At 41.3% G+C, this 18,361-nt stretch overlaps 1 protein-coding gene across 6 annotated transcripts in view; it reads right to left on the bottom strand.

Annotated features, from left to right (window-relative positions):
- Positions 1-18,361, bottom strand: part of RAD51B (RAD51 paralog B) — an 889,743-nt gene that overhangs the window by 82,116 nt on the left and 789,266 nt on the right. For all 6 annotated transcript variants that reach the window (XR_013160322.1, XM_077122813.1, XM_077122815.1 and 3 more), the window contains exon 11: positions 14,675-14,744. Coding sequence is in view for 5 of the 6 variants with exons in the window: in XM_077122813.1 (XP_076978928.1) it covers positions 14,675-14,744 (70 nt within the window). In the remaining variant the exon portion in view is untranslated. The remainder of the gene's footprint in view (positions 1-14,674; positions 14,745-18,361) is intronic.

The following is an 18,361-nucleotide window of genomic DNA, read 5'->3' as shown; positions in this document are numbered from 1 at the left end:
ATATTCTGAACATGTGACATGTGGCTGTGGATTAGGTTTCTGAATTGGCATTAGGATATAGGGAGTTCTCATGGTTTAGAAATTCACAATACTTTGAACTTATGTCCAATATGCCATCGTCCCAGTTGTCTCTTATGTATTCCTCTAACTACTTGTAGAACAAATGCTGCGATGTGCTAATGAGGAAAAGTGCACTGGGTTTTTGGTCAGAAGAAGGGTTCCAAATCCAAGATTTTCCACTTACTCGTTTTCATGTCACCTGGTCTGGCCTTTGTTTCTTTATTTATAAAATGGAGCCATCAATATCCACCTCCCAGGACTGTTAAGCAACACAGTCAAGTTCAGAGGAAAAGTTACCTAAATCTGAACTGCTCCCTCAGTCTAAGACAGAGTTGAGGCCTCGCCAAACACTCTATTTTACATCTGGGTAAAAAAAGACTACTCTTATCTCTTCTTTTTTTCTTTCCTTTTTCTTTCTGCCTCAAAGGATCTTCTCTCTGAGGCTCAGTGGGCTAAAGGTGAAAAATGTCCTGCCTTTATGAATCATGCCTGGTTCTGAAAGCTCCTGATAAAGTCTATACAAATATGAAAGAAAAATGCTGTCCTGAGCATCCTAATATGGAAAACTGATGGCGGCATCTCCCTGGGCCATTCTGGCCCCATCGATGATTTGAATGCTGGTGACTCTCTTCACACTGTGCAAACATCTGGGCATTTGCTGATGCCTCTTGGGCCAAAGTTCCAAGGTTGGGAAGTGGAGACATCCTGCGATCAAGGCAGAACCAATCACGTTGTCAGCGGGTGGCTGGGACTCTCAGGACTCCAGAGGTTTCACCTCCTTCTCCTGTCATGAAGTTTATGTATCGAGGGAAAACAGCTGTCCATTCTCAAGCCAATTGGGACTGAAGCCAGCTGTTCCTTACAGAGTCCAAGAGCAGATGCACACCCACTCTTTTCTCCCACCCCCCAAGCCTGAAGTCTCAAACATCATTGAATTTATGGATAATGAATTCATGCATTTTCCCAAGCCCCATCTCCAGAAAATCTGATTCCATTAGTATAGTGCCAGGAAATCTGCATTTCAAATAATGACAATCCACCACCCCCTGTCCCCTCTTTCCCAGGAAATTTAGATATAAAATTGGTCCAAGAATCATCCTTTATGAGCAATAGTCTCTGTAGTGGAGGTATGGTGTGAAGATAAATGTTTAGTAACTAGTTCTGTAGGATGGGGTGGGAGTGAGGGGAAGCCTGGTTTGTACACTGCTGATTTCTGTGGCCAAATTCAAGATACCAAGGTGACATCATCATTGTGGAATTTGAACATGTATGTACAGTCAAATGCTATGAGCCCATACATGCCAGCTCCAGCCCAGCACTGCGTACGCTCCTCTGGGTGCCTCCAAATGCTAGTTCCCAGGCTCCAGCACAGAAGGGCCACTATTCATCCCAGAATATCACATCCCCTAGTTTCCTCCCTGCCCCCATATCCTTAACTCTTTGAATGCTTTGCTTTGGTGACTAGTTCCCAGAAACCTCTAGGGGCCCCAAACCAGAAAGTGAGGAAGGGCAGAACGAAGAGCTCCAGGAAAGAAAATGCAGTCAGTATAGGAGGTTGGTCCAACCTTGTTCCAGCTTTCAGCAGGGAGGGAAATTTCAAACACCTACTCCTGCCTTTGTTTGATAAGCTTTCTGGTCAACTCACAACCACCTGCTCCTGCTGGCCTGGAGAAGGAAGAAAAAGCTGAGTGTTGGGACCTGAGGGGATGAAAGGAGATAGGGGAGGACCGAGGGGTGGTCGTATGACCCAAGGTCACTACTGGCTTAAGGCTTCCCCTTTGCCACCCGGCTGTAGGCCCCTGTTGGACCGTCTTGGTGATTTCCTCCCATCCCTGACTAGGTGAACAGATGTGGAAAAGTCTCGAGTTCCCAGGGCTCAGGGCAGACCCACTTGCTGTCTCCCCGCCTGCCCTCTGGGACCTGTGATCACAGACAGCACAGCTACAAAATCACTCACCAAGTAGCTCAGCCGCCACAGGTGCAGCCTTCAAACCTAGTCTGTGTCTGTCTGGTGAAAAGGATGTGTAAGCTAAACTGAGAGAGAGAAGAAAATAGCCACATCCCTGCCCTGTCTTTCTTTAAGTCCAGTTTATAGGAATTCTGAGGGACTTGCAGAGAGGCCGTGCCTTTAACTCTCCCACAGTGATAAAACCCTCATGGATGCCATGGCCATTTGAACAGATGCAGCCTTGGCGGCATACTTCTCCACTTGCCCTATATCATGGGTCCCGCCAATGCGAGAACTTTGCCCACATTTGCCTGGGCATGAAGGACCTGTCTACTCCGAGAAGGAAGTCTTCCATGGCCCACTGAGCTTTCACTGTTTATTGGATGAACAGGAGAGGAGAAAAAAGGTTGCAGAGGAAGGGATGCAAGGTCATCTTCCTTGTTCACCTTATTTATTTAAACTGCTAGTCTGAGGGATTTCTCGGAGCCTATCTTCCTCACCCCTATCCATACACTTTTTATAAGTGGGGCAAACAAAAGCATAAAAGTTACCTTCGTCTCTTCTGAAGTGGATCCCTCCTAGAACGTGCTGTGGTCACTCTCAAAGTGAGGGGCCTAAGGTGGTTTAGACTGGAATTCTAAGTCAATCCTACCTCCAGCCTGAGCTCTTTAACCCCTTGTGTCTCATTTGACCTCTACCTAGCAGACTCAGAAGATCAACTTTGTTCTCTCCACTCGCTCTCCAGAGCATCCTGACCCGTGTCCTCAGCATGCTGAATGCTCAAGGCTAGTGGGTTCCTTGGTCCTGCATACCAACAAGAGGTCGCTGGGCTTGTTCCTGGATCTGTCTATACCATTTATAATCACATACTGCAATAATGTCATACGTGGATGAAATGAGAAAAGAAAGGGCTGATTCCACAAAAACTAATACTTTACAAATATCATACAATTATTCTGATCTTCCTTATATAAAGAAACTGTCCTCTGTCTAGTCCATTCACAGAAAAAGTGGATATCTGTTATGTTTTCTTGCTAATTTGCAACCATTGAAGACCATTACCATTTTACACAAAGACCAGATATGTCCATGTCTCAGCACATGATACATTTACCAGTAAATGCTACAGTAAGAGAATGTTACCATTTGTCTAAAGCTGTAGTTCTCAAACAAACCCGTGGGGTCCTTGGACCCTTTCAGGGTGTCTGCAAGGTTAAAATTATTTTCATAATACTGAAGTTTTATTTGCCTTTTACACTGAGTCAACGTTTGGGTAAATTGCTGGCACCTTAGTACTAATCAGTGCAGTGGTACCAGTTGGCAGCAGCAGACATTCTCACTGGCACAAACTTATCAGGGGTGGTAGTGGCAAAAGAAGCCAGTAACATTTAGGAATATCCTAGATGAAACAGCAAAAAATTGGTAATTTTATTAAATCTCACCCAAGAACATTCTTCACACATATCCTGTGTGAAGAAATGGAAAGTAAGCATAGAGTGCTTCTGTGAATCCAGAAATAGGACGGTTTCTTGGGGCGTGGCACTTGTGCAGTTGGTTGTCTGAGTTTTAAGCTGAACTGCCATGGAATACGATGTTTACTTGAAAGGACCAAATAACCATGGATATTCAGACTTGGTTCTTTAATAGACATTTTCTCAAAAATGAACATATTGGATTATTCCCAGGAAGACAGCCGACTAGAGTAGCTCAAGATTATCCCTGCTCTATGGAAAAGTTAGAGAAGGGACAGGAGGGCGAGTGAGGCAGTAATTTCAGAGTGTGGCTGACCAGGGGGAGCCTTCTGCACCACATGCGGCAGCTCTGGTTGCAGAGGCCAAGGAACTGAGAGGCAGAAAGCTGGAGCCTGGCGTGGAGCTGCAGAGCCCACGGGAGTGCAGGGACAGGTACATGGGACTAGGAAGTAATCTAGGCCATGTCCCTTGGGCGTGCTACCCTCACGGGTGCAGCCCCGTGACAAAAGACTCACCCCACCCCCCACGCACATGAACCCCATCACCCACTCCCACTTCCCGCACTCCAGGTGCCCCCACCCTACCAGCCCCCAATGCACGTACCTGCCCCACCACCCCCATCCCAAGTGCAGCCCAACACACCTCTCCTGCACCCCTCTGGAGCATTAGCTCCCCCTCCCTGTTCCCTCCAGGCTACCTCCCACCCCTACCCCCGCCCATAGTGTCACACAGCCTCATCCTGCCCTCCCTGAGCTCAGCGCACCCATTTAGGGCACTCCCAGGCCCACACATGCACATGGACCTTCAATGCATCATTCAGTTTTGGGAACCGCACTTTACAGCAGTCCTAGAACTGTGCATGTGCACAGCCCTCAGTCTCACTTTCTAGCTCTGAGAAAGTGCTGACCTGCACAACCGGGTCAAATCTGCCCCCAATCCATGAAGGTGTAATGCCGACCTGCTGCCACAGCTCTACGCATGTGCACAAAGGGCCCTGTGCCTTAGACCAGTGCACACCAGGGTTATACCCCCCAGGCCGGTGCACCCACACAGCTACATCCTCCCTGGCTGCTGGGCGCCCAGGTTCACAAGCATCAGCATAACACCCCCAACCTGCGTCCATACCTGCCCTGAAACAAATCACCGCACTGAGTGCCCCATACTGTTCCCTGCTGTACAACTATCCTGCAAACACAAGGCCTTAGACTACTGAAAGAAATCAACTCCCAAAGTAAATCAAGATATTTACATGCATGAAGACAGCAGAAGATCACTAAGCATATCACAATGCAGACAGATGTAGCCCTGCCTAATGATCAAATTAAAACACCAGAGGAGACACAGACGTTGGAACAACTAATCAGAGATGTTCATACAACTCTACTTAATAAAATAAGTGGGACAGCAAATGACATAAAGGAGATCAAGAAGACAGCAGAAGAGCACAAAGAGGAATTTGAAAGAATAAATAGAAAAACAGCAGATATCACAGAGATTAAAAACTCTGTTGACCAAATAAAAAACATACTAGAGGCATACAACATCAGATGTGAAGAGACAGAAGAAAGAATAAATGATATAAAGGACAGGATAATTGGCTTCAAAGACTCAAAACAGCAAATGGCAAAAAAGATAGAAAAAAATGGAATGGGAACTCAGGGAAATGACAGGCAAAACAAAGCACACAAATATAAGAATCATTGGTGTCCCAGGAGGAGAAGAGAGGAGTAAAGGGCTAGGAAAAGTAGTTGATATAATGGGGGGAAACTTCCCAACCCTCATAAAGGACAAAAATATGCAAGTCAAAGAAGCCCAAAGAACTCCAAACAGAATAAATCCAAATAGGCCTTCCCCAAGGCACATACTAATCAGTCTGTCAAATGTTGAAAAGAATTAGAAAATCCTGAAAGCGGCAAGAGATAAAGGCAAGATCCTGAAAGAGAAAAACTTCCAGCCAAGAATTCTCTACCCAGCCAAATTGTCCTTCAAAATTAAGGGAGAGATTAAAATTGTCACAGACTAAGAAATCCTGAAAGAATTTGTCAATAAGAGACCTGGCCCTCCAAGAAATACTAAAAGGAGTTCTGTTAACCAAAAAAAAAAAAAAAAAAAAAAAAGACAGGAGAGGGAGGTCTGGAGGAGGGCACAGAATTGAAGAGTACCACTAAGGGTAATTTAAAGAATACAAAGAGAAAGAGATTTTATAGATCTGACAAAAAAATAAAATAAAAAGATGGTAAAATCAAGAAACAACATTTCAGTAATAACTTTGAATGTTAATGGACTAAACTTACCAATTAAAGGATACAGATTGGCAGAACGGATTAAGAAACATGATCCAGGTATATGCTGCTTACAAGAGATTCATCTTAGACACAAGGATACAAATAGATTGAAAGTGAAAGGATGGAAAATGATTTTCCACGTAAATTGTAACCAAAAGAAAGCAGGAGTAGCTATTGGACAAAATAAACCTTAAATGTAAAGACATCATAAGAGACAAAGAAGGACACTATAAACTAATTAAAAGATCAATTCACCAATAAGATATAATAATCATAAATGTTAATGCTTCCAATCAAGGAGCTCCAGAGTACATGAGACAGATATTGGCAAAACTGAAGGGAGCGACAGATGTCTCAACAATAAGAGTAGGAGACATCAATACACCACTCTCCTCTATAGATAAAACAACCAGATGGAAGATCAACAAGGAAATAAAGAAGTTAAATAACTTGATAAATGAATTAGACCTAACAGACATATATAGGTCATTGTATCCTAAAACACAAGGTTATACATTTTTCTCTAGTGCTTATGGAACATTCTCCAGGATAGATCATATGCTGGGGGACAAAACAGGTCTTTATACATTTAAAAATAATGAAATTATTCAAAGCACTTTCTCTGATCACAATTGGATGAAGCTGGATCTCAATAACCACCAAAGAAAGAGAACATTCATAAATATATGGAGATTAAATAACACATTCTTAAACAACCAGTGGGTCAAAGAAGAAATTGCTAGAGAAATCAGTAGCTATCTGGAGATGAATGAAAATAAGAACACAACTTATCAGAACTTATGGGATGCGGCAAAGGCTGTGCTCAGAGGGAAATTTATTGCCTTAAATGCCTATATTAAAAAACAAGAAAGAAAGAAAAAATAAAGGGTGGGCCACAGTGGCTCAGGGCTGTGTTCTCGCTTGCCATGCTGGGGACCCGGGTTCATTTCCCAGTGCCTGCCTATGTGTTAAAAAAACAACAACAAGAAAGAGTAAAAATTGAGGACTTAACGGCAAACCTGGAGGAACTTGAGAAAGAACAGCAAACTAACCCCAAAGCAAATAGGAGAAGAGAAATAACAAAGATTAAAGCAGAGATAAATGAATGGGAGAACAAAAGAACAATAGAAAGAATCAATAAAACCAAAACTTGGTTCTTTGAGAAAATCAATAAAATTGATGGACCACTAGCAAGACTGACAAAGAAAAAAAGAGAGAGGATGCAAATAAACAAAATCAGAAATGAGAAGGGGTGTGTTACCACAGATCTTGAAGAAATAAAAGAAATCATAAGAGGATACTATGAACAACTATATACCAACAAACTAGACAACTTACATGAAATGGACAAATTCCTGGAGATACACAAACAAGCTACACTGGCTCAGGAAGAAATAGAAGATCTCAACAAGCCAATCACAAGTAAAGAGATTCAATCAATCATCAAAAATCTTCCTACAAAGAAAAGCCCAGGGCCAGATGGCTTCACAGGGGAATTTTACCAAACATTCCATAAAGAACTAACACCAATCCTGCTCAAACTTTTCCAAAGAATTGAGGGAAAAGGAACTCTACCTAACTCAGTTTATGAAGCTAATATCATTTTAATACCAAAACCGGGTAAAGATACTGTAAGGGGGGAAAACTACAAGCCAATCTACCTAATGAACATAGATGCAAAGATTCTCAATAAAATATTAGCAAATCGAATCCAACAGCACAGTAAAAGAATTATACACCATGACCAAGTGAGGTTTATACCAGGAATGCAAGAATGGTTCAACACAAGAAAATCAGTTAATGTAATACAGCACATTAACAAATCAAAAGGGAAAAGTCACATGATCATCTTGACTGATGCTGAAAAAGCATTCAACAAAATTCAGCGTCCTTTTCTGATAAAAACTCTCCAAAAGATAGGAACCAAAGGTAACTACCTCAATATGATAAAGGGAATATATGAAAAACTGATAGCCAACATTGTACTCAATGGAGAGAGTCTGAAAGCCTTCCCCCTAAGATCAGGTACAAAACAAGGATACCCACTGCCACCACTATTATTAAACATTTGTGCTAGAAGTTCTAGCTAGAGCAATCATACAGGACAGAGAAATAAAAGGCATCCAAACTGGAAAGGAAGAAGTAAAAACTCTCATTATTTGCAGATGATATGATACTCTACTTGGAAGATCCTGAGAAATCTACAGCAAAGTTATTTGAGCTAATAAACAAATTCAGCAAGGTGGTGGGATATAAAATTAATGTGCAAAAATCAGTAACATTTCTATACACAAGCAATACGTAGCTGAAGCATCAGTCAAGGAAAAAATTCCATTCAAAATAGCAACTAAAATAATCAAATACTTAGGAATGAACTTAACTATGGACATACACAGAAAGCTACATACCATTGCTAAAAGAAATAAAAGGAGCTCTAAATAGGTGGAAAGTCATTCCTTGCTCATGGATAGGAAGGCTAGATATAGTTAAGATGTCAATTCTCCCCAAATTGATCTATAGATTCAACACAGTACCAATTGAAATTCCAACAACCTACTTTGAAGATTTGGAAAAGCTAACTACCAAATTCATCTGGAAGGGAAAGAGACCCTGAATACCCAAAAGCATCCTAAAAAAGAAGGACAAACTGGGAGGATTAACACTCCCTGACTTTAAAACCTATTATAAGGCCACAGTGGTCAAAACAGAATGGTACTGGCACAGAGACAGAAGCACTGACCAATGGAATCGAATCAAGAGTGAAGAAATAGACCACCAAATCTATGGTCAACTGATTTTTGACAAGGCCCCCAAATCCTCTACACTGGGAGCAAATAGTCTTTTCAGTAACTGGGCATGGAAGAACTGGATATCAATAGTCAAGAGAATGAAAGAGAAGCCTATCTCACACCCTGCACAAAAATTAACTCAGAGTGGATCAAGCACCTAGATATAAGAACTTACACCATAAAGCTTCTAGAAGAAAATGTAGGGAAATATCTTCAAGACCTAGTCATAGGAGGTAGCTTCTTAAACTTTACACCCAAAGCACAAGCAACAAAAGAAAAATAGATAAACGGGAACTCCTCAAAATCAAATGCTTCTGCACCTCAAAAGACTTTGTCAAAAAGGTGAAGAGCCAGCCAACACAATGGAAGAAAATATTTGGAAATCACATATCAGACAAAGGTTTGATTTCCTATATATACAAAGAAATCATACAATTCAACAACAAAAGAACAACAATCCTATCATAAAATGGGCTAAAGATATGAATAGGCATTTTTCTGAAGAGAAAATACAGATGGCTCAAAAGCGCATGAAGAGATGCTCATTTTCACTGGCTATAAGGGAAATGCAGATCAAGACTATAATGAGATACCACCTCACACCTATAAGAATGGCTGCTATTAAACAGACAGGGAACTATAAATGTTGGAGAGGATGTGGAGAAACTGGGACACTTATGCACTGCTAGTGGGAATGTATAATGGTGCAGCCACTACAGAAGACTGCTTGGTGGTTCCTTAGGAAACTAAATATCAAGTTGCCCTATGACCCAGCAATAACACTACTTGGTATATACCCAGAAGAGCTGAAAGCCATGACACAAACAGACATTTGCACACCGAAGCTCATAGCAGCATTATTCACAATCGCCAAAAGAATTGTGGAAAATCATTCCCTTTTGGGGAAACAAACTAAATGCCCATCAACAAACCAGCAGATCAACAAAATGTGGTATATACATATGATAGAATATTTTGCAGCAGTAAGACAAAATGATGTCCTGAAGCACATGACAAGATGGATGAGCATTGAGGACATAATGCCGAGTGAAATTAGCCAGACACAAAAGGATAGATACTGCATGATTCCACTTTTATGGCCAGCATAAAGGTACAATCAGAGGTTTATAATACAGAACATAGGGGACTTAGAGATACATAGAAGCTAGAGATGGGTGAATCATTAGCCTATGAGGTTGAACTCCAATGTAATGGAATAGATAGGAGCGAAGGTGATTCTCTAGTGGGTCTAGAAGTAATATTACCAAATAGAAGATGAACAAGATTGAAAGGGGTTGTATAGACCTATGTCTCCCACTGACTCACACTAGAAATATGAATGATTCTTGTAAGAATTACTTCAGAGATATGATTCTTGTATAAAGAGTGTTTAAGTCCTGGGTACGGGGGAAAACTGCTATTGCATGATATGAGCTATGTTCAGAAGGAAACCATCAGCACTACCACAGTAACAGCAGAGGTAAATAATGGGGCGGGGGACAAGAGTTAAGAGGAGGTTTTGATTTCCTATTTGGTGGGTGTGTTGGCTGGTTTTCTGTCTCTTGGGAACAATGAAATCATCTAAAATTGAGAATATTGCTGGACTGTGGACTTTGGGCCCTCTACGTGATGCCCGATGAATGCAGGTGGCTGAAGGATGCACTGATGGAGAAGTAGATTGGCAAACGTTGGTGTGTACACATATGAATGAAGGCTGTGCAGCTACAAAAAGGAAGAATGTCGTGAGGCATGCAACGATGTGAATGAACATGTGGGACATTTGGTGAGACAAAATAAGCAGAAACAAACAAACAAACAAACAAAAAAAAACCCAATGGTGTGGTCACCTTTAGAAAGTCCTTATAAGAAAACAGGGGCCTAGATTGTAAGCTTTTAGAGCAGACATGTTAAGTCCGGAGTGGTGATTATTATTTCTGGATTTTGAGAGGCTGTTTTATATATATAATCTGATATTTAGAGATAAGAAGGAAGCTGAACAGGTTGGGGTTAAAGTAATTCAGAACATGGAGTTAAGGAAAACAGTGTCTATATTTTAGAACAACACATACTCTTGGAGACCAATGAAAGAAAGGTTTATTTGATCTGGAACTGAAAATTTCTGTAGTGCATAATCTAATTCACCATATCTGTATGTCTCATTTGAACAATTGGAACACACGAAACACAGAATAAGAGGTCCTTTAATCCTGTATAGATTATTGTAACGCCTGGAAGCATCCTAGAGTATATTAAGCAGATAATCAAAAAGTATTGGCAAAGTCCCTTGAGGGAGGGGAGAAAGAATATGGAACTATTAAACCTTAGTATCAGGCAATCCCTTGATACTGTGTCAAACTTTAGGGACACCCAAATCAATAGGCCATGCCCTCGATCATGAGGCTTACTCTTGTGAACCTTATGTGGGTAGCAGAGAAGCTCAGACTATCTACAGGCATGTCTAAGAGTTACTTCTGGAGGACCTCTGTGGTTGCTTACACTTGGCCTCAGTCTCTCTAAGCCCAATTCTGCAAGTGAAATCATTGCCCTCCCCCATACGTGAGACATTACATCCAGGGGTGAAAGTCTCCCTGGCAACATGGGAGATGACTGCTAGGTATGAATCCAGACCTGGCACTGTGGGATCAACAATTCCATCCTGACCAAAAGGGGGAAAAGAAGTGTAATTAATAAAGTATCAGTGGCAGAGAGAGTTCAAATAGAGTCAAGAGGCTACTCTGGAGGTTACTCTTATGCAAGCTTCAGGTAGACCTTGCTACCTATCATAACCTGCCAACCTTCAACCAGGACCATTCCAGCCAATCCTAAAGAACACCTAGGACAATATATAAGATTCCACAAGGGTTCTAGGCACTAGAGTAACTTTCCAGAAACCTACAACCTCCAGATGGGTCCCTGGTCCAGGTAAGTCCTGAAACCTAGCCCAGCCTCTCCAGAACATCAGATAGTTCCATCTCCCTACCCTATTTTAGTGACAGATCCTTCTGATATCAAAACTTTAGAATCGCCATAGCCCAAACAACCCCAAAGAGAGGTATGAAAAGATCAAAGGTGATGGTGGAATTATACATAGAAGATAGGATTTAACAAATGAATATGAATGCTGAATCATTAAATTGATATCTCTTTTAGTCTCCAGTATTTTAGAGCAGCTAGAAGTAAAAACCTAAAATTGTGAAATTGTAACCCATGTCAAAGTCTGAAATATATTCTACAACTAATTGCGGCGCTGTGCTTTGAAATTTATAGCCTTTTTGTATATGTTATTGTTCACAAAAAAAGAAGAAAAAAAAGTTGATTGTGTTGATAAAAAAAGCATTTAAGCCCTCTAGCCTCCTATATTCTGTAGCAGCTAGAAAGAAAAATCTGAGAGGATCGTATGGCAGCCAGTGACAAACTCTGGGATCTGTCCTGTAACTAATTGTTGAAGAGTGCTTTGGAAACTATTGCTTTTTTATTTCTTTGCTTTGTATATATGTTATACTATACAATAAAAAAAAGTTAAAAAAAAAAAAGAATATTAAAAGAAGAAAAAAAAAAGAACTGGAATCCTAGCTGCAGTAAGTGGAGCCAGAGAAGAACGCTGCTGCAATAACACCAAATGAAAAAAAATAAGCCTGAACTAAGATAAGAACAATGCAAATGGAAAAGAGTTTATGAAAAAGAACTGATAAAAAAATAAGAGAAGAAAATATGTAAAAAGAAGAGAGATCTAGGCTCCTTTTGAGCATAGGTTAATTTCACATATAATAAGAATTACTCCTCCTTGTAATCTGGCTCCAAATATGATAGATCTGATATGTCTCTTTACACAGTGTATTCATTTTTTTGAAGTATATACTGTCAAAAACTATGCCCAGTCCCAGCCAAATAGTTTTTTAAATCTCACATTTAATATACTCTTTATCAGTGGTTCCTGAATTTGGTGGTTAATTAGTATAAACGGAAGCTTTTTTATTTTTTGTTTACATGGGCAGGCACCAGGAATCAAACCCGGGTCCTCAGGCATGGCAGGCAAGCACTCTTACCTGCTGAGCCACCGTGACCCGCCCTAAATGGAAGCTTTTAAAAAACAGATTCTTAGGTTTCATGTCGTGGATTAGGATCTATGGAAATGTCTAGTAATCTGTATTTTAGAAAGCTCTACAGGTGATTCAGAAGCAAGTAGTCTATGACTGTTCTAACCAACAACAGTAACCAGTAACACAAATACCAAAATGTAAAATACTTTTGTTAACTTACCATCCTTTGAAAATCTGGTCTAAGATGATGGCTTTCATATAGGGATAAATGTTTTATGAAAAAAAATAGAGTTGAGAGGCTACTCTGGAGGTCACTCTTATGCAAGCTTCAGTTAGAAATTGCTACCTGTCATAGCTTGCCAAACCCCAAGCAAAACCATTCCAGCCAATCCTAAAAAACACCTAGGGCAATAAATATGATTCTCCAAAGGTTCCGTGCACTAGGGTAACCTTCCAGAAACCTACAACCTCCAGTTGGGTCCCTGGACCAAGTAAGTCCTGAAACCTAGAGGGCCCAGTTTCTCCAGAATACCAACTAATTCCGTCCCCCTATCCCATACTATCTACAGCCGTTTCTAACATGAAAAGTTAGAATAGGCATAGCCCAAATACCCCTATGGAGTGGGAGGAAAATCAAAGGTGATGGTGGAGTTATACAGAGAAGGTAGGGCTTAACAAACGAGTGTGATTACTGAATCATTATATTGATGTTCCTTTTAGTCTCCAGTATTTTAAAGCAAGTAGAAGTAAAAACCTAAAATTGTGGAATTGTAACCCATATCAAGCTTTGAAATCTGCTCTACAACTAACTGTTGTGATGTACTTTGAAATTTATTGCTTTATTGTATATGTTATTTTTCACAAAAGAGAAACAAAAATTCAATTGTGACAATAAAAAAAAAATTGTTCCTTCTAGCCTCCAATGTTCTGGAGTAGCTAGAAGGAAATATCTGAGATGATGGTATGGTAGCCCATGACAAACTCTGGGATCTGTCCTGTAACTACTTTTGAAGACTGCTTTGAAAATTATTGCTTTTTTCTTTCTTTGCTTTGTATATATGTTATATCACACAATAAATTTTTTAATTGTTAAAAAAATGAACATACTGAGCTTGTCACTTCAAGAAAGATAATGGATCATATTTCTTGCCAAAATATGAAGTCAGGCAAAAATTAAGATTTTTGAAAAGTTGTATCTGCCACAGCAATCTTAACACTTTCCCAATGCTTAAGGAAGTTTCTGCTGAGTTGGTGGTGATATTAACAAATGTGAAGTTTTAGCTTTCATACTGGAATGTATCATATTAAAAAAATCTGCAAAATTTAGTGAAGTAATATTTTCTGATGAGCCACACATAGTATTACAAAATCATGCTTGGGTAAAAGACCCCATTCAAAGTGCAGGTAGACCAACAGGATATTTATGTAACAGAGTACAAAAGTTCATTGATACAGCTTGAGATTCCATATTGCACTTAACCTTTAATTAACTAATATTTGTCAAGTTTTGGAATAGTGTCAAAGAAGACTACCTGCAATTACATGAAAAAAAAAAAGAACTATTAAACATCCCTCCCTATTTCAACTATGTATCTATGAGAGCATGGATTTCCTTCAATTACTTCCACATTATCATAGCTGGCTAAATGCAGAAGAAAATTTGAGAGTGTAGCCGTTTTCTATTAAGCCAGACATGAAAGAGATTTGCAAAAATGTAAAACATTGTCACTCTTCTCACTAAATTTTTGTTTTGTTTTGGGAAATACAGTTTTTTAAAAATGAAGTTATTTATGTTAACATGGAATAGGTTTATTATTGGAATTTTTACACGACTTAATAAATGCGAAACAATTTTCTGTTTTAATTTTTAATATGGTAAATGATTTGTCTAATGCTGCATTGAACAAAGTACCCCACAACCTGGTGGCTTAAAATAGCAATAATCATTTGTTACCTCTCACAATTTCTGTGGGGCAGGAATTCTGGAACAGCTTGACTATGCAGCTGTCATGAGTCTGCCGTCATCTGAAGGTTTGACTAGGACCAGAGGATCTTCTTCCAAGGGGACGCACACACATACCTGGCAGGTTGGTGCTGGTTATTGGCAGGGGGCCTCAGTTCCTCTCCACCTATGTCTCTCCCCTGGACTGCTGCAAGTATTCAAAACATGGCAATTAGTTTTCTCCAGAGTTAACAATAGAAGACAAACTAGGAACCTGTAGTCCCTTTTCTGACCTAGCCTCAGATACCAAATATCATCACTTCTGCCATCTTTTATGGGTCACACAGACCAGTCCTGATTCAGCGTGGGAATACCAGGAAATGAGGATCACTGGGGACTATATTGGAGGTTGGCTACCACAGGAATTATCCATCGATGTAACCCACATTAATAAAGGTTGTTTGGAAGCCTTCAATAATTTTTAAGCATATAAAGGAGTTCTAAAACTAAAACATTTGAAAGATACCAAGCCTAAAGGAAACAATCCATTTCTTAAAAGTGTCTTAGCTTCTTTTTCTTCTTTTTTCTTTTTGATCCTGTTGCTCATAGTTGTACCATCACTTAGACAACTTTGTGCCTACTTGCCCTCCACAACTTTGGAGATAGTTCCTTTTAGCACTGTTCCTTCTGGGCATGAGTTTATTGGGGACTTCCTTATGAGTTTTACTTTGCCCCCTGGCCTTGATTTGTTGGAATGTTGGTGTGGCAATGCACAGGGCTCACTTTAGCGCTAGTCATTATCAGATCAGGCTCCCTGATAGCCGTTCCCTTCAAAATGGGACCACCAGTTGGCAAAGTTGGGTCACTAGTGAGCAAAGAAGAGCCGCCCTGAGTCAGGTGCCTGTAGGCCCTTGTGCAACCCCAATGAACCAAACAGATCAAGAACCCGCTCTCATGGAGCTTACATTCTAGAAGGGAGGATGGAGAAACAATAAGCCAATTATGGAGTATGTCGGAAAATGACAAATGCTCAAGGGAAAAAGGCAGAGTCAGACTAGGGGGATTTGGAATGTAAGAGGTTATGGAAAGCTTGTGGGATTAAACTAGTGTTGTCAGGGCAAAGCCCCACTGAGAAGGTGAAATCTGAGTGAGGGGCATGAAGAGGTGAGGCATGAAGAGGTGAGGGGACTAGCTAGAGGGAACAAAGGTCCTGAGATAGAAGAATGTCTGTTATTTTTGAAGAAAGCAAGGAGGGCAGTGTGACTGGAGAGAAATGAGCGATGGGGAGAGGTGAGCGACGGAAGGTCGTAGCGTTACCAGGGGCCAAATCATTTAGGGTGTGATGGCTTCTGCAAGGATTTGGGCTTTTTATTCTGAATAAATTGGTAGTCACTGCAGACTGTGGGGCAAAGGGGAATAGCCGGCCATCTGCGCTAGCTATTACATTGAGAATATCCTGTAGGGCTAGTAGAAGAAGGGAGAACGGTTAATGGACGGTGGAAAGAGGAAGACTGTGAAGCTATCGTAGTTGATCAGGGAAGAGAATAGGGTGTCTTGAGCCAGGGTGTTGGCAGTGGAAGCGTGAGAATCGGTGGATCCTGGAGAGATTTCAAAGGTAGAACCAACACACAATTCCCCGGCAGTTTGGAAGTGGGGTGTGAGAGAAAGACAGGCGTCTAGGATGATTTCAAGGTTTTTGGCCTCAATAGCTAAAAGCCTGGAATTGCCATCATTTGACAAGAGAAAGTTGGAGGTGGAGCAATTTGAAGAGAGGAGAGATTTAGAAGTTTTGTTAAAGGCATATCGAGCATAGGCGGTGCCCCGTGTTTTCTGTAAAACCTCAGCTAGAGTTGCTCTCTCCAAAGTCCCGCCATGCCTTCTCATAAGCAGAGGTTCTAATGGTTTGCACAGGTCCTTTTGCAGCCTGCTTTATAGAAGACAGTAAAGAAAATCACACAGTATGTAATTTTATTTAAAGGAGTTAAAGATGTTGTCCTTGAGCCTCTCACTCTTTTCTCCTTGTCTTTCTTATTGGAAATGAAACAAAACAGCCAGCAGAGATGAGATCTCAGGTCTAGAAATTCTAGCAGGTAATTTGAAAGTTGAAAACAAATCTCCCCTGAAATGCATTGAGCAGGTGGTGGGGATTGCTGTTCCAGCTCTTATCCTAGCCTGGCAAATAACTTCCTTCCAGTCCCAGGCACATCCCAATTTCCCCCCAACCAAATGCCTGCAGTTAATAAACCTTAAACAGCAACCCAAAACCCCAAGGTGGAAGGGGAAAGACTGGAGGCCAAGATAGCAGAAGAGTTGCTTGAGAGTCTCTTAAGCTGCACTCAGAGGAGCATTTAGGCAGGGAAGCAGGGACGCAGTGGGGCAGGGGTGGGAGTTGGGGGGAGCCGGGGCTTGGGGGGGAGATACCCGAAGCGCTGCTCAAAGTCTTAAATGCCAATAGCCAATACCACAAAGAAGGGACAACGTGCTTCTTTCAGGGTGAGGCAAATATCTGAGTTGAGTCAAAGTGATTCTGTTTCTTGATCAGACTTGTCCACTGTTTTTTTTTTTTTTACAGAACGTCATACCACTAACTATGGTCAGACCTCTCAAAATAGCGAAAATATCCAGTATCCATGACTGAGCAATTATGTAAATCGTGCTTCCTGTCACAGGGCTGGGGGGAGGGGGGGGTCCATGAGGAGGTTCTCATGGGTCCTTGGAGGACCGACAAAAGTAAGTACTGAGCGATGCTGTGGGAAAGGCACTCCAGCAGCGTGCATTGTTCTCATGACACATATCAGAAAACTGAGGCTCAGAGAGGTTGAGTGACTGGCCACACAGCTAGCACAGCAGAGCCAGGGCTCTCATATGATAAATCATAGCAACCGCCACTTGATAAGCACTTCCCAAGATAGGAAAATACCCTGGGTTTTGTGTGTATTAACTTGTTCACTTCTCGTAGATTATTCCCTTTTCAAAGAAGTTGAAACTCCCCAATAGAAATTCCTGCAATGATGTCCTCTGTCTGCACTGTCCAGTACGGTAGCCACAAGTCACATGCGGCTATTGAGCACTTGAAATGTGGCTAGTGTGACGGAGGAGCTGAATTTTTAATTTTACTTCATTTTAATTAATCTAAATTTAAAAAGCCACATGTGGTTAGTGGGCACAGTTCCGGAAAGTTAAGTAAGTAGTTTTTTCCAAAACTAGTAAGTGGTGAAGTGAAGGCTGTTTTGGACCAGGCTGAGCCCAATGTCCATGTTTTTCCCTTTTCCTCTCTGCTCCCCAGGTCAGTAGCCTGCGTTTTACAAAAAGAAGGGCCCTGGGAAGGAAACTGACCAGACAGTATACAATCAGCCCCGGATAGCCTGATCTCCCAAAGGCTGGGTCTGTATTTGAGAAAGCTTTTGAGGACCCAACCACCCAGCAGGGAGGGCTTCAGATCCTAGGCCAGTGGCTTTCCAGATCCAGAGACAGCCCAGTTGGCTGCACGTTCTGTGACTCACGGGTCTCAACTCTGCTATTTAAACAGAGCATTTCCTTTTTCTGGGCTTAAGACTAATTGGTGGAAAGGTGATGAGCTCCCCAGCCCAGCCTCACCCTGTCAAAACATGCAGCTCATAAGGGTTTTCACTTCAGGTACCGCCCATAAACAAGCAACTCCCATTGGCCATTTGTCTGACTTCAAAACATTTAACCCAAGCTTGGCCATTGTTTGTTTCATCAGCCTGTCTACAGTCTTCACAGGCTTTTTCATATCACCCCTTTGCTCCAAAGCCTCCAAAGACATTCCACAATGCTCAGAACAACATTCGAAGTCATCATTTC

This window comes from Tamandua tetradactyla, chromosome 12 (assembly GCF_023851605.1).
Source record: "Tamandua tetradactyla isolate mTamTet1 chromosome 12, mTamTet1.pri, whole genome shotgun sequence".
Lineage (NCBI taxonomy): Eukaryota > Metazoa > Chordata > Mammalia > Pilosa > Myrmecophagidae > Tamandua > Tamandua tetradactyla.
Note: the sequence above shows the minus strand (reverse complement) of the source record. Positions and strands in the feature narration are given on the sequence as shown.